The sequence below is a fragment of the Strix aluco genome, chromosome 2, assembly GCF_031877795.1.
Source record: "Strix aluco isolate bStrAlu1 chromosome 2, bStrAlu1.hap1, whole genome shotgun sequence".
Lineage (NCBI taxonomy): Eukaryota > Metazoa > Chordata > Aves > Strigiformes > Strigidae > Strix > Strix aluco.
Window position 1 is genome coordinate 114,912,254 of NC_133932.1, and position 17,153 is coordinate 114,929,406.

Genomic DNA, 17,153 nt, shown 5'->3' on the forward strand with positions numbered 1-17,153 from the left:
TGAAAGACAGTATTAGACACTTCACTTCTTAAATGAAACAAGCTTAAATATAAAACCAAATAAAACCACCAGTGAAGTGTCTCATACTGTGTCATCTCTATGTTTTTAATTTGCTGCAATGTTTCGCAGTAGATGCACGTAAAAGCACTGTAAAATTTACAGGACAGAAGCTAGAGGCTTTTGCCCACATGGGTAGGGACTTTGTGGTAGCTTTAAGCACACTGAAAAGCACAAGAGATATTTGAGGTTGTGAAAAGAAGTTTATAGCAATACTTCTGCTAATATTATCTACAACAGAACACGAAGTGCACTTAGCAATTTAACCAAGTCATTAAAACCTGAATAAAGACATTCCTGTCTTAGAAATACTGTTTCAAGCTACCCACATATGACAAGAGATGACATCTTTTGAACCACACCTTTCTTTCTCCTAATATGCCACATCACATTAGATGCCTTGGAGGATATGACACATGCACATGTATGACATCAGGAAACAGTTGTTACAACTCTGAATTTAATAACACCTTCCCCACACTTAAACACACAAAAAACCTTTCAGTGGTCCACTCCTTTAAAAGGTATATTAAAGTATAGGTGTCTCATTCTCCCTTAATTAAGATCTGATTTTGGTAAACCCACAAAAAATTACTTCTGTATTTGTCATCCAGTACCACTGTATCTTCATGTTGTCACTTCAGCCGTTTTATGACATACTGTCATAATTAGGCACTGCATTCTTTCTTTATCTCCGAATACTAAAATACCTAGATCCAGGAGTGCTCTTTTGCATTATGCTCCCAAATGGATTTTAAAATACCTCTTTAAACTTCAAGTGGAACTTATTTCTGCTTTCAGAAACCAGAATATCCTCTCAGGGACACCGATGGAAAAATTCAGACCTTTAACATCCTTCTTACAGTAATACTTCCAAATCTACACAACAGCTTAACAGCTTGCTCATAAACAACTGTCAACAAGGGGGGATAAAATGCGTGTAGCAGGATTCCATTGGCAGTGCAGAAATTAAAAAGATCTTTAAAGATATTGCAAGAAAAAGGAACAACACTGTTTGTGTTGTAGATAAGAGGTTCTTGATCTATGATTAAATATATTTTGGAACGCAACAGCATTTATAGCAAACTTTTATTCAATAGTTTAAAAAGTGTATGGAAATTTTCATGAACAAAGTTATTCAATGGAAAATACCTTCTTTTCCCCCTTAAAAAGTTCTTCTGCAAGAACATCCATTAAATTACCTACAGTAATCAGATTTAAAATGCATGGGTATTTTTGGATTTCTTGTATACATATACAGCATTTCCATAGTTAAGAAGCTACTGTCCTGAGCAGTGTACGAAGAGACATTAAACTACCTAGTTACAGGACATTTATATAATTGACAACAAGCACAGAACAATGTATAGACTTTAAACATTTAATGTGCCTTTTCATCAAAGAAGGCAAATGATAACTGTAGGACTACTTAACACTGAGTGTCAATTTAGTATCATGTATTTAGATCTGCAGTATAAAGACACGCACAAAACATTTTTGTGGAGTACATTTTGTTACAATAAACCAAGCTTGTATTCCATCATCATGTGTGGCTCTCCCATAACCTCACTCTGTGAAGGATCTGGAAAAAAAAAGTCAACAGCATGAGGCTTTTACCAAGCTAGAGACAAGCAGTAACTATAAACATCACCGTATTTCTCTTTTTTTTCCATCCTAATGCTTAGTGCAACAGTTACTTCACTGATTTTTGACAGTGTCGCACAAGGCAGGTCTGTAACTCCTAAATATCCAAAGTAATCATCAGATAAATGCATCTATAGTGAAACAGTGTTTCATAAGGACCCACACACTTTAAAACCAACCAGTTCTACATAAGCACAGTCTCCTGTGGCCTGAATCTCAAGGCTGATTAAGTTTTGCATTTAAAAAAAAACTCAAATCTGAGTGAAGCTCTTCTCTCACAGGTGCCCCACATCTCTTCCCAGTGCAACTTCTCTCCACAAAAGGAGCTCACACTCCTCCCTTCTGTTAGCTGGGACACATTCATAGTCTCTTTGCCACCTAACTGCCTAGTTTCACAGAAATTCTGTGCCCTTAAATATCTCTGAGATTTCCTCCATCCTGTAAAGTATGCTTGACAATAGCCACTGTACTCAAAGGTTATTAAGGAATGTGCAGAGGACACAAGAGATACCAATACTGACAGTATGAATTTAATTTCCATAAAAAAAATAAAAATTTAAAAAAAAAAGTCAAGGCCAGAAAAAAGGTGGTGACTGCACTTTGGAAGAAATACACCTTTCTTTATGGATGTATCTGAGTGTTTCCCTTCCATAAATAAGTCATATTAACACCTCTGATTCCTCTAGAGACACCAAAATTTTGTAATCCAGTTCCAGATAAATGGAAGCTTACCAAAACCGACTTTCAACCCACTCACTCCTTAGCACTCTATAAAGATGAAACAGCTTGATGTGAGCTGGTAAATAACCAAATTCCTATAAATTATGTTTGACATTTCTCTACCCCAAACCACAATAATCTAAGATTCTTTCCCTTGCTCCCTGTAAATCCATCCAAGAAAATAATCCCAGATTTACCTCATGCCTCTAGATTCCCACTTACCGCTCCATTATTTCCAGTTTTCTATCTCACTGGCTTTTTCCATTCTCCAATCCCACCTCAAAATACCCTCTGCCTCCTTCCATGTCCTTAACTACCAGCTAGAAAGAAATTTTTTTTTTTAACCTATGTTCCCAAGTTTATTCTATTTCACACAAACTAACTGTCCATCAGTATCCCACCACACAACTGCAAACTACTGAGTAATTTGAGGGAGTCTTCCCCTGCCACATCTCTGGTTTAGTAGTTCAGTATCTCTCCTCTAGCCTTTCTTTCTTTTTAGTTATAGAACTTCTAAAAACTTTGTGTCTTTGTAACCTCCACCTGTCAAAATCTGCACAAGTAGCTCAAAAGCTTCTGAGGAAACAGGCATACAATATTAAGTGCATAATCTACTTCTTTAGAAACCCAGTCTACAAGCAAATACTGGCTTACTCAGTTATTTCAGAGTAATTTCCACACAACTAACACCTGAACCACATTTATTTCTTCTTCCCCCAGTGCTTCTTTGCCTCTAGGAATTCAATTTTTTCCTCCGTATTTTGTGTATTTAATTCTCTTTTTCCGAAAAGGCAAAGAACTTCACAATTCCCAAATTTTACCGTTAAATGTTTCTGTAACATTCAAAACAATGTATTTACCATTAAGGATATCCTCAAAACTGATGCATTCAGCATTTCCCCTCAGAGTATCCAGTGCTATGTTTGAGCTGTGAAGAAATGGGAGACGCTGGACCTGTAAAAAGACAACAAGAGGTCAAGTTTCTGCAAGTCTGAAATTGAGGGGGTTTGTATCTGGATTGCTCAGTCTGAAGTGACTGAGAAGCCACACGCAAAGTCTCTTCTTCCTTCAAAAACAACGATGAAATAAGAGAACTACTGGCACACACAGACTGGCCTAACATCACCATCTTCTATTGTTTATCTCTGTTTTGAAAAGAACAGCCTTTCACTAGGTTTGCATCTTTCACTGCAGTGTAGCTGCTACAGCAAATAGCGTAGTTTAAAAAAGTAGGTTTTTTTTCCTTCTCTGTTACCACATAAAGGTGGGGAGGCTCACTACAACAAACACATCTACACCCTGAGATCAGTATTGGGCAACTGACATATATTGCAGTGTTTGGAAACCACATAAGTTTCCTACATCTCTGACACAAGTCGGGAATGTAAGTGAAAGAGCTATATTAATTTTCATATCTAAATAGAAGCCTCCTTGCAAATAATCTAAATCATAATTATTTCTCTGATTCACACCAATTCTTAAGCTTTAAGTTCACTCCCAGTCACTTTCAACACTCTCTTCTGTACCCTTCACCCAGAGTATTACAAAAAATTTTCAAGTGGTACACGCAGCATTTAGATCCTAAATATTCTGAGAATGGCATATCTGTACTTACAATTGCATTCGCTACTAGTAGTGATACTTCAGTTATACCATGAACATATTTTACAACCATAAAATTATCATATAGCTATCTCTACACAGAAAATAATCACTACTGATACAACTGTCAGAAGTTCAAATACACTATTATCGTAAATATTTTAGAAAAGTGAAATTAAACCACAAGAGAACTTGTATATCTAACATGAAGCTGGGTGTGAAAAACCTTCTAGTCACCATATTTCCCCCACCCATCCCCCAAGAATACCTGAGGCGACACACCAGCAGGAGATCCTCACCTGTCTCATTTTCTGCCACATGCTAACATAAGTTAGGAAATAGATTTTTCCTCACAAGACAGCACAGCTGATATCAAAGGATGTTTTCATACATCCTGTTTGACTTTCACATCTTCAGGACTAGTGATTTCTGCTATGTTTAATGCAGCTCACTGCATCCATTTGAAGGAAATATAAAATTGCTCCAACTCATTTGGAAAAACAACTCTTCATAGCTTGACAAATTTCAACAAGCCAAAAAAAGTCTACTAGGACCAATGAGCTTTCTATGTTTCCTAAGGGACAAAGTCAGCCTCCCTCCAGTTACTCTCCCATCTTAAGAGATAAGGAAAAGGAGACAGACGAAGCTTCCCAATTAAGAGTTAAAACCTTTGAACTTAACCCTCTGCAGACCTCCCCTCATCTTAGGAAGAAAGGCTGTGGAGCAATAATAAACACATAGCAAATTTACTGCTTCAGGTTTCACATTACCTCCATATCCACTTCCAAATCACTACCTGCTTCAGATTCTTAAGTCTCTCTGGCCTACAGATGCAGAGATTCCTTCCCATGAAGGTCATACGTTCCACAGAGGAGAGTTAATTTAAGAATTAATATTCAACTCCTCCTGCTTTTCTCTGAAGTCTTACAGGAAGCTAGTCCTCAAAAAGCCTGGAGCAGTTACCACTTCACCAAGTAACCAATAAAAGCATGGTAGCTGAAAGGCTTTAGCATATTGACTGTTCTGGAAATTAATTGCAGTGTTTGGTTCGTTGGTTTTAAGACAAACAGTCCAGCAAAAGAATTTCTTTTGGAAACATAAGATATTTCAACAAAGAAAGATGTCTCTCTGAAAGCATGTTCCAAGATAATTTTTTTTTTTTTTTCAAGTGGTTTAAGTTGTACCAGTTGGATAAAAATGCCTACCTGTTTCACTGCTCTGAATTCCATCTGCAGCTTTAAAGGTGCATGGAGTCCTTGAATATTTCTCAGCGTGGCAAAGTTTGTTTTATCTTGATTTAACTGGAACTATCACAAACAACATTGATTTTTATTTTTAAAAAAGTTACTTTCAAGTACAGCCATAGAAGAGATCTGTGACATCCTACTTAAATGAACATTCCTATTAAATTTATATGTAAAAATTCTGCAATACTGTCATTTGTCTCAAACATCCATGAAAGACAGCAATGCAGCAATATTTGTTTTATGAAACTGAAATTGCTTTTTGCTAGATTTCATTACAAATCAATATTAGCAATTTTATTTTGTCATTTTTGACAATCAACACATGTAACACCACCAAGTGGTGTAGTTTTGCACTGCTTTACATTACTACAATATTATCAGCACAAATTGGAAGCTAAGTCTGGTTTAATGAACACAAACTTGAAAGTCACAATTGATGTTATTGTTAGCCGTCAGAGACTCTACTTGAAAACACTTGATCAGAAGTAAAACAGAGAATCACATATACTCCATATGGCTCTGAAAAGCAAAAGAAAGCTCATAATTTTACCAACTGCTCTAAAACTCATCAGTAAGACAAAGGAAATTTAGTAGAGGGTTCTTTTAATGAAAAAGTACTGGCGCTCAAATACTGAAGTACACTAACTTATGCTTAATGTTAAACTTGAGTAATCCAGTCTGAAATCTGTTTTTTATAGTAGTGACGTGCCCATAATGTTGACACAATACAATGTTGTAAAGGAAAACAAAAAATACAAATCTCTTATTTAAAAACCTGTACTCAATCACCATGACAAAAGCCTACTAATATGAGACTATCATCCTGTTTATGCTAAGGGATCTCAAAAACCAATGGGAAAATACAAGTCAAAGGCATAGCATGCATTTTCTTCACAACCACCTGTATTGAACACTCTCCAAAAGTTAGCAAAAAATACCATTTATACGCCTCACCCCAAACTTACACTTCTGGTCACATTATTTTTCCATTTCTTTTATTATATAAAGGTAGGAGTCCTTATCTGGGTAGCAGAAATATTTGGTTTCTACTAGTGCTAGCTGAATAACCTACTGTTTACAGCAGTAAAAACACCCATGTAAGTCTTTTCCCATTCAAATGTACATAAAAGTAATTCTTAAATAAACTGGCCATAAAGGTACAGAACAACTAAACAAACAGTATGTGAAAAAAACCAATTTAAAAGTTTCACATACTTCTTAGGGGATCACACTGTCTGTTTCAATTACTTCTGTGCATTTTTTCTCTCTAACATGTAATCTTTTAATTATGCAGGTTTTATACAGCAACAGACTTAAAAACTGAGTTTAGCAGTCAAATGTAAAAAAAAAAAAATCAATTGACAAATAGCTCTGAAACATTTATAGTATTTCTAAACAAGCTCATTAAGTTACTGTCACATTAACATCATCCTTTTAACTCAAGACAACACTAGCTCAAGACAACACTAGCACTGGTTAGAATTATAATATACGAGACATTACATTCAGACCTCGTTATGCTGCTTAGTTTAGCAATTTGGAACATTCTATCTAAATACTGCCTTTGCTTCAGGACATTTTGTTACATCAGATCTTCTGTGCTGACAAAACAGGAACCAGAGACAAGATTCAGTTCAACCAGAAACTTAGCCAAGGCTGTCAGTCCAGTCTCCCTTTACCTTCCAGAGTGGCCTGTGGTCCACAGGTTAAGTGGTCCACAAGTGATGACTAAGCCAGACAATATTCCATACACTTACAACAAAATGTATGTGTAAAATTTCTAGATAGGATCAAGTAATTTAATGAAAAATATCCATGTGTCCACAGACTGAAAGTCTGAAAATGAAAATATATAGTAAACTATAGACAAAATGGGAGGATCAGCCTTCCAGAAGCGACAGATGTGCCCTCCACCTAACTACAGAGGCTGCATACACAAGTAGTTTAGCTTTTAGATGACTAAACTTTACTAAATAAATCCCTACTTGGAAGCCCACTTACATACCTGAAGTGGAGAGAGTCACAAGTGTGAGGTTAACATGAAACAAATTTGCCAACAACATTGTCTGTATGAATAAAATGTTACTATTGTTGAACATCTGTATTCTGTTAAAGGCAAGACCCTGATCATTACTTGTTACCACACAAAGCAGTCCAGGTAACCACATTGTTAATTTAAACTTCATAATTAGTTAGGAGTACAGATGGCTACATCTGATGTTACACTTACATTTTTTTCTGACAACTCCAGTGGGTGGCTAGGCAACAATTCATTTTTCACACTTGTAAAGCTAGAAATACAAAGTAAAAAAATTGAACTTCAAATTAATTGGGCTATTGTTTTTGAATTTGCATTTCAAAACTAATCTCAGATAAACATCAACCCACAGAGACACAATTAGCACAGTCTGAACTACAAAAAAAACCCCCAACTTAATAGCGAACGAGCAAATAAGACCTCTAACTACAGCATTAACAGAAGAAAAATAATTAAAGTTTCAGGCATCCTTTTTTCTTTGTTTGACAAAACAGAATGACAGTTTTTCTTCCTTGACCCCCTTCAGAAACAGAGAAAAATATTAGTAAATGAAAACATTATAGATTTAATTATGTCCAAGCTACACGATGTCTCCAAGCTTTTGAAACTGCATGTTGTAGATACAACTGGGGGGTGAAGGTATTACCCACATTTTAAACTCCATGAACTTATTTTAGATTCATTATCCAAGACATGTACATAGTTTTGCACTCATTTAAAATGGCAAAACCCAAAACCAGTTTTTACTATATTTTTACTTTTTGTACCAATGTTGCAATTAACCATTTCCCACAGTGCTATTGCACACTCACATATGTGTATATTAAAACTAGCATATATTGCATAATCATTAATACTTTGCCATCTCTTTTCTAAATAGCAGTATCATACAGGTAAAAGTCCATTAATGTTATCTACTTCTTGAAGAGATGTTTCACAGAAAATTCATGATTGAAAGATTTTGATTAAATACATGCACTTCAGGATACAGCTTCTGCAATACATCTTCCAAGAATCTTCTTTAAAAAGACAACACTTAACAGGTATTTTCTTCCTGTATCTGAAGTTCAACATTGGCTATTGTGCAATTCAACAAGAAAAAGTAAAGTGTACCCTCTACGCAGAAGATCATGACCTTCAAATGGTCCTGAAGCTGAAAATTCAGTAATTGGGATACTATCCTTCAAGAGAGAAGCAGCGCCTCTGGAATTCTGGAAAAAAAACCCCTCAGGATTACTTTAACAGAACCAGACCCCTTTCATATGGGCCATCAGGCCAGGCAAATGAAACAAAGCACTCAAAGACTCCTTAAACTACTCATGTACAAGCCCTAGACTTTGGAGACTCTTTAAACAAGAAAACCCAAAGCAATCCTTTACACCAAAACACAAGCCCCACACTAAATCATAATTCTTTCAGAGAGTCTGATAACAGTTAAAGGTACTGATAACACATTCTTTGGATACAGCTAAAACAGTTAAGCTTGCAATTAACCCTTGCTCATTCCCACCCTGGGCTGCAGGGATGGAAAGGAAGAAGGCAGGCCATGCTCAGCTGACAGGACATAAAAGAACATGCCCGAGCATTCCCTCATTTACTTCAATACAAACACAATTAATTAAGATCAATTTGATTTTATCCATGGTTTAAGGCTGCCATAAAGAGGACAAGGTGTATTCAAGTGGTCTAGTATGCCAGTTAACTGAAAGAGCAAAGGAAAAACAGTAACTTGTAGCAGAAGACCAGAAAAACACACCTCCACAGACTTACTAAGTAAAGTCATCCTAACCCAATCACTAATTTCATGCTAAACTGCCTGATTTTATTTAAGTGATCTCAGGATTGTTCACACAAATTGCTCCACAAAAAGACCAATGTATAATGAATTCTGAAAGGTGACAGCAATAGTCTGGAAGATGACAGCAATGAGCTGTTCGAGTTTCCTCCAGCGGCACTGTTGGATCCAACAGAAAATGCATGCTTACAGTTAAGGTCTTTTGTACTAACGTGTTAACTGTCAGTAACTTAATGGTATTAGAAAACCCTAAATTACCTGTTATTGCACACATAGAAAGCATCTACCAACTAACATACTCAACACTGACCAGACCTTTCTGAGATTGCTGTAAGTGAAGCGCTAGAGAGATGCATTACCTGGAGGAGATGACTAGAGGGAAAATCAAAGCGAAAGTCAAACTTAAGTAGAAAACCGTGAAATATTCCCAAAAAGCAACGCTCTCAAGTCACGCCAGTGCCCAATTCGTCTTAGGGGGTCACAGCACGGCAGTCCCCCCCAGAGGACCGCGGCGCGACCTCCGGCCGCGAGAGCTGCCGCGGCGCAGGAAGGCCCCGGCTCTGGGGACCACCGGGGCTCCCGGCCCCCCACCCCCAGGAGAAGGGCTCTAACCGCAGCCACGCGCCCTCCCGGCCCCAAGCACCCATGAGGATGCCTAGCGGAAACAGACCGGGCGGCGCAGGGGAGGGCGAGAGACGCCTCCTCCGCGGTGAGGGCCCCCGACCCGACAGCGCCAGCGCCCGCCATGGCCGCACCGGACCCCCATGACTCAGCAGGGCCCCAGCGCCCCTCGCCCAACGACCGCCACCCCCGGGAACCCCAACGGCCGAGGGGGGGAGCGGCGCAGGCAGAGCACACGCGTGCCGGTCCGCCCCGCTCCCGCACCATAACGATGACAACGACCCCCCCCAGCGCCGCCGCCGCCAGCCCGCACTCACCATCTTGGCCCCGCACGCGCAGCCACTTCCGCCTCCTCCGCCTCCTCACTTCCGCCCCGCCCCCCGCGCGCTGCGTCAGACGCAAGGAGGGAGCACCGCGCCCCTCCCCCCGGCGACGGGGCGCGCGGGGGCGGGGCCTCTCGGGGCGGGGCCTCTGCTGCCCTCGGCTCAGGCGGCTGCCGTGCCCCGGAGTGCGGTGAGGGGTGAGGGCTTTCGCTCCGGCCCTGGGCCCTCTTTGGCCGTGGCTTGCCTGCTCGTACACTGACTGCACTGTGCCCTCATGCCGGCAAAACCCAGCGGTTTTGGTACCACCCCGGCCCCAAGCTGGAGCTGATCAATGGCTTCCCAGAGCAGGCTGAGGCAGCCATGTTGTGGTCTCAGGTGGGGGCTGCTTTTCTTGGTCAAACCCATCGTCTCCCAGTGGGCCACAGGCAGCAAAAGCAGAGAGCTTGGGTGACCCCACTAGCGTCACAGCACTGATGGCCTGAGGTAGCAAAATGAGGCAGTGATGCTTCCTGAGGTAAACATGGTTCTGGGAGCTGGGACAGCCATGGAGCCCGCCGGGCAGCACTGTGCAAAGAGGTGTTGGGGTGCGCTGCTCTACCAGGGACCTCGGGCAGCCCTCAGGGCCCTCATCTTCTGTGAGTGACCGACAGGGACAGGCCTGCAGCAGGTTTATCTTTGGAAATGAGTTTTGAGAATGGTGGATAAAAGCTGCTGTGTTAATAGACAGGTATTAATAGCCACAATAACAGTATAGTAACAGAGTAATATTAGCTTGCACTTAAAGAACTTTGAAAGACTTTCCAACAATCAAGAGAAAGTATCAACAGATTTTGATACGCAGCTCCAGGTGTGTGCCTGATGTATCTATTTTACATATTTCTTGTGACACCTGTAGCTCATTCAGGTTTTAAGATTTTGCCCCAAATTACCCTGGTGCTACAAATTTCATACAGAATCATGGAATCATAGAATGGTTTTGGTTAGAAAGGACCTTAAAGATCATCTAGTTCCAGCCCCGCTGCCATGGGCAGGGACACCTTCCACTAGACCAGGTTGCTCAAAGCCCCGTCCAACCTGGCCTTGAACACTGCCAGGGAGGGGGGAGACAATTAAACATCACATCTTCCACACAAAACAGTAAATGGGAAATTTATATATGTTTTAATGTCACACTCAGCTTTGGAAAAACATACTGAAAAATTCATATGCTTTATATTCTCTTTTCCTCTTTCTTGGGCAAAATTAGCTCACCACTTAAAAAAACCCATTTTCAACCAAAGTTCTGGCCCTTTGTATTCAGGTCTTAGGCTTAAAGCAAAGACTTCAAAAGAATGAGAATGGAGGACTAGGGTTTTTAAAGAATTTTTAGGAAAAAGGGTACCACAAAGGTTTCTCTGATCTTATAATGGGTACTCGGATATTGTGGTGCTGGATTCATTATTATAGAATAGATGTGAATACAAAAAACAAATCAAGTTCCTGTTTAACTGCAGCTTACAGAAAAAGCGAGGTTTGTCACTAAATGTATTTATTTATTGACTGAGTTTGTTGATCCAGGATATGACTGTAGAGATGAAACATCTAACTTTCAAAGTCATTCTTGCAGGACACAGACAGGATGCAATCACTCCATGTACATTTTTGACATCACTGCAATCCACAGTCTAGGCTGCATAACATAAAAGAACATACGTTGCAAGAAAGGTCTGGTTTTCCTTTAAAGCCTTTCACGCTGGGGAAAACTTCCAGACATAAACACAAATCACACACATATTTTCTCATCAAATTACCAAGTATTTTAAATTGGAGCAAGGCTTGATTTTTTTTTCACAATCAGCTTCGTTTTAATGATCTTATAGTGAGCATCTCAACATGGATGATTGGAATAGTATCTCATTCCCCTCTGCAGCCCTGCTGCAATTTCATAGGAGTTACATGCGCAACCGTCAGGCTGACCAAACCTTTGATCAGAAAGGAGAGCATGTGGTGAGCGATGAGTGCTCCGACTGCTCAGAAGCAGTAGGTATGGCTGCCCTCTGTGTTGCAGAAGATTTCAAGGCTGCCTCCTGCACTGGGCTCACCAGAGCGCAGACAGCAGCCCAGCACGCAGGGCCCTGTGTGCTGAAACCTGCCTTCTGGGGAGTGTTGCTGGCATGCAGGTCTGGATAGTCTGTCTGAAGGCATCTTCCAGGCTGATGGTGACAGGGTGGGAAGTGAGATGCAGTGGCTGTGGTTGCTAAAGAGGCTGTTCATGTATGTGGACACTCTAAAATTAGTGTGAAAATAACTACTGCTCCTCTTAAATTATTACTTCTGTAAAGTTAGGATAATTCATTTCACATGTTGCTTTTAAAGATAACCTGCAAATTATTATTTTTTTAAGAAAGATTTTTTCATCATATTGTGTCGAGAAGGTCTGAAATGTATGAATGTTTTAAATATTTTCCGGATGTTTTTCACCTCAGCATTTTTGGAATGTCAAATCTGGTCTTTTTGGTTTAGCTGGGGGACTCCACTGAGGTTTCAAGTGATCTTTAGACCACGGATTCTTTTATCTTTTAGAAATGAGGAAAGTGTTTACTCTTTAAAAAAACCCATACTGTTTCAAATCCTTTTTTAGCAGTTAAATTGGTATTAACAAACATAAAACCTCATTAAACAAAGTTTTAGACAGCCTGACTTAAAGCAAATTCCTGTTTCAATTACTCAGCTTTTTCTTGCCTGAATTCCAGCATGACATCATTTCATGAGAGGACTGGACATTTCCCCTTGAAGCCTCAGGGAGAGACTTACCTGGTGGACTCAAAAGTTGTCATGACAGAGGCACAACATGGCTGCTGGGGCAAAGGCTGCCACATACTAGCCTCCCCTGCCCACGGAGGAGGAGATCTACAGAAGCCAGTTCTCTTCTGAGAACTCTACTGCTATGTTAAAGCAGTTTTTGAGCTGATGTATCCTGCCTTTCTACTAAATTAAATGGTGCTTTTTTACCTCTCTCATTCCCAGAGCTTTTTTGTGTATAGAGGGATGGAAGATAGAAATATCCATTGATTTACACCATCAGTCCTACTTAATAGCAAAAGGAGTATGTTTTCCAAGGAAATTTGCCTTTGTATCCATGGTTTTTAATATTGATGCGGCTTTGTCGCTTTTCAAAATATAATTCCTTTGACGTATCAGTGGGCAATCTGTTCTGAGTACGTGAACCTCTATCAGAAGAAAACCTTTATCCTGTGGGACTGGGAAACTCTTTCACTGGTTTCTGTCAACAGCCAGCTATAACCTGTTAAAGTGAAAGTACTTTTTATTTGTTTTTAATCAAATCAAATAAACACATTTTCTTTGATCTTTAAGAAGTCCTTTCTTGTTAACTTGCTTTATACTTTTATGTTTTGGCATTCATTGTAAATCTAATTATTTAAAAAGTTATTTTGTTTTAAATTATTAAACCTTTTCTGAATTTAAGATAAACAGGGTCATGTTTTGTTAAAGATTAAAAATAAATTTCACACAAAACTGCAAAACGTAGCAAAGATAATAATGTGTAGGCGTCAGAGTGTTCCAAAACAAGACTCTCTAGGGGCTCTTCTGAACACACGGCTACGTTAAAACCATGTTCTGAAAAGGCTCAGGAAACCCCTGACTCTAACCCACCCTTTCCTGAAGCTGGTGAAAGTATTTAGAAAAAAAGTTACTGTTGCAGGGAGGAAAAAAAAAAAAAAAGAATCCCACATACTGCCAAAGCAGATTATTTTTTCCGGTTTGTTTACCAGCAAACTCTACAGCTTGCGGGATTTTCTTGAATCAAAACTTGCCCATCCTCATCATTCAAATGCAGCAAGCAGTCCAAGAGGTGACAAAAAAGGTGCATTGTTATCTCTCTGTGAAATGTAAACTTTTTAAACATGCTATAGCATCCAGTGGGGAAATAATGCCAACAATCCCTCGTTTCATTATCTGATTTATAAGTCGTTAGTAAATTTTAAGTGAAAAAATGGTCTAGCTGTAGAAGTGTCTTCAGTTCCTGTTTTGGTAGGTCAAACAAGGGGTGCCAGTTGGTTTTTAATACAAGTTACGTACTTGGATTGAAAAGAGGTCCTTGTTGTCTTGAAGTGATGACTTATTTTGTAGCTTGTCAGTGCTTTTGTAAGTCTAGGACTTCTTTATTTGTCATAATCCGTTGTTCTGACTCTGAGAAACCGGGCTTCTCTTCTGTGTGGCTCCTTTTGTGGACTCAGAAAAGCAGGAGACTGTAATAGGGAGATCCAGTCACTAGGGGATGCTCAGTAGCCAAACACTGAGCTTGCCAGCCTCCTCTCTTCTGTCTAGCTAGGAGTTAGATGCTTGTGGCTTGAGGACTTTTTCTCTTCACTCGCAATGATGTGAGAATTATGAAAAAAAACAAGCTCGAAAGATAAAAAGCAATGTATATGCAACAGCTGAAGCTACATGGGCAGTACCTGGGGGAATGCTGGTAGACGTATTTCCCTATTAATGGCTGAATAACTTTTCAGTGAGCTCTATTACCTCCTTGTGACAATATTAATCTTAAACTAATCCTTCAGACTGAGTGCAAAGTTTAACCTAGCCAGTATTCACATAGTCAGGACCTCACTGCTCCATAGACTCTTTTTTTTTGGCACCGAAACAAAGTCCCTCATGAGAATTCACAGAAAACCATTTTTGTCTTCCCCCTTCGCCTGGAGTGATTTGCCTCACAGAAGCATAACCACATATAGGTGAGACTAAGAGCACGTTTCCTGTGAGAGTGTCTTCCTAAGGGAAACCTTGAAAATAATTAATAGTAGTCACAGCTGAAAGAATTGAATGGAACACTGCTTCCCATTCCTGCTACCGTGCAGGAAAAAAAAATCACCCGAGAGTTTGCCAAAATGCCTAGCAGCAGAAGGGGTCTGAGACTGCTCTGACTCATAACCATATCAATTAAGCAGCAAGATAATCAGAAGTCACTTTAATTTCCTCTTACAGCTGAAGACAATAAATGAACCCATAATCACCAAACTGAAAAGTTGGCATTTCATATAGAAAACAGACATTTTCAGCAAAAATATATGCATCACTAAAAATAATGTTTCTTTTGCCTATAAGAAACTGTCAACAGAAATTTTTCTCCATGTGCTTTTTCTGTCATTTTAAAAACAAAACCATGACAAAGTTTCTGATCCAACCACAATGTGCTACTTAAGAATGCTAACATTAGTCACATGGATGGCATGGTGATGGCTGGCTTAGAAGTAGTTAAGGCTCAAATCTTCAAAGGCAATTATGAGTTGAACTCCTCAGGATGTGAGCCAGCGAGCCTAGGTTTAGCCAGCAAAATCAGAAGTGGGTCTAAAGCCTCCTGAATTTTGGCCAAGCTTGGGTTTAAAATTGGATCTGATGACTCATTTCTGATAGAAAACTGCAGTTTGCTCACATGTAGGTAAACAGAAGTCGTAGCTTACAGTAAGCAGCTTGTATGCAAATCCTGACACTTGCAGAGAGCTCGCTTGAATTTCAGAGGGTTCCACATGGGTGCAGCGATCCCACAGAGTGGACTTCACTGAATCAAGGCTGGAGCAAAACGAAACACTGGTTTTGTACAGAGGAACCATTACAGTGTTTCTTCAGGAAAAGCTTTTATGAAATTCAACACTACTATATTGTAAAGGGTGTTGGCAGTTAATTAATTGTTTCTATGGAGAAAATAATGTATTACGAATTTTATTTTTGTTCATTTTTCTGGAAAGTATTATACATTTTCCATGGATGGTTTATTCATACTTCCTTACTGCAGCTTTTCCACACAATGGACTTAACTTTTTTTGCTCTTTGTATTGCATCTCTTAATTCTGAGTCTCTACAGCTACCTGGCTTATGACGTGAATGACTTTTGTGTTATAAGTGTCATACTTAAATAGCTTAAATAATGTTCCTGTGCTCAAGTTTATTGTTGAAAGATGCTGAAGCATCACTAGGAAATGCTGTGACAGAAACTGTCAAGGAATTCAGAGTGACAGCTCTATACTTACCAAGTAAAGAATGTTGCAGCAGATAGCCAATACGAGTTTATTTGCACAAAGTTGTTGAAGCACATACCATTACAGTGTTGTCGAGGGTTTTTTATTTAGCATATTGACTAAAACTAAAGAGAAAGGAAACAAATTAAGATAATACTATCAGGGAAATTCCCTATTTTTAGTTTCAGAAGAAAGTAGAAACTCCTTTTTTGTAAAGGAAGATTGTGAATTGGATTCAGAGTGACCTTTTAGGTTAAAAAAAAAAAAAAAGGCAAAAAAAAGCACAAATATTTTAAAGAATTAGACTTAGTCTGGAACAAAGAAGATGCAAATTAACTGCAAAAACTTGTGTGGTTTCTTCTTCAGAAGGACTTTTTTAAGTTGTAAAAGACTACCGGAAAAACAAACCCCAAGCCATTTATTCAAAAGAGCAAACAGTCCTGAAAGGGTTTGGGAAATATATACAGTGGACATTTCAAGAGAGACTGTCATATCCTCCTCTGAGAGTAAATTTGTGTGAATACCTTTGTGGTGAAGGATCAGAGTGGGCAGATCAAAGCAATATTCGGGCTCAAGGGAGACAAGGAGGGGGAAGGGAGGTCGACATAGGATCACATTTGGATTCAAGGGCTCCTCTTGGCTCACTGAGCCCTGTCCACTGCTGTTACAGAGAGCCATGCTATATAATTATTTTCATAACATCTTAATAAACTTGCATATTAAGTTAACTTGATCCCATTCCTCTTCCTTCTTCCCTGACTGTTCTTATTCTGGGAGGTTGTGCTGGAACATCATTGCTCTGGTCATGAAAACTTCATGTCTGGGCAGAAATTATTCAAAGCCAGTTTATACCTATTTGTTCTGGTGGCTGTTAGCGCACATGTTTCTTCCTCCATGAAGAGGACATGAAGCCTCCAGGCCGTCTGTTCCACTGATAATTCGAGTAACCCTTCCAAGAACATCCTCCAATTTTAAATTTGTTTAACTTGACTAGTCAGACTTTTGTAGAGTGCTTCACATGAGGTCACATCAGTGCTTACACAGCTACAGTAATACTATTCTCCTCATACAGTTTAGGATCACATT

General features: G+C 39.4%; 1 protein-coding gene across 1 annotated transcript; it reads right to left on the bottom strand.

The window, feature by feature from the left end:
• Positions 1 to 1,128: 1,128 nt before the first annotated feature.
• POMP (proteasome maturation protein) lies at positions 1,129 to 10,142 on the bottom strand. The gene is made up of 6 exons (XM_074815915.1): positions 10,042 to 10,142; positions 8,422 to 8,519; positions 7,501 to 7,561; positions 5,229 to 5,330; positions 3,282 to 3,375; positions 1,129 to 1,639 (listed from the first exon to the last, which is right to left on the bottom strand). The coding sequence occupies exons 1-6, from the start codon at positions 10,042 to 10,044 to the stop codon at positions 1,572 to 1,574; spliced, it is 426 nt and encodes a 141-aa protein (XP_074672016.1). The 5' UTR covers positions 10,045 to 10,142; the 3' UTR covers positions 1,129 to 1,571.
• Between the last annotated feature and the right edge of the window lie 7,011 nt (positions 10,143 to 17,153).

Coding starts and splice junctions, on each gene's coding strand:
- POMP (XM_074815915.1), bottom strand. Junction 7,562..8,421: donor CATGATCTTCTGCGTAGAGG/GTACACTTTACT, acceptor TTGTATTTCTAG/CTTTACAAGTGTGAAAAATG. Junction 5,331..7,500: donor TGGAGTTGTCAGAAAAAAAT/GTAAGTGTAACA, acceptor TGTTTGTGATAG/TTCCAGTTAAATCAAGATAA.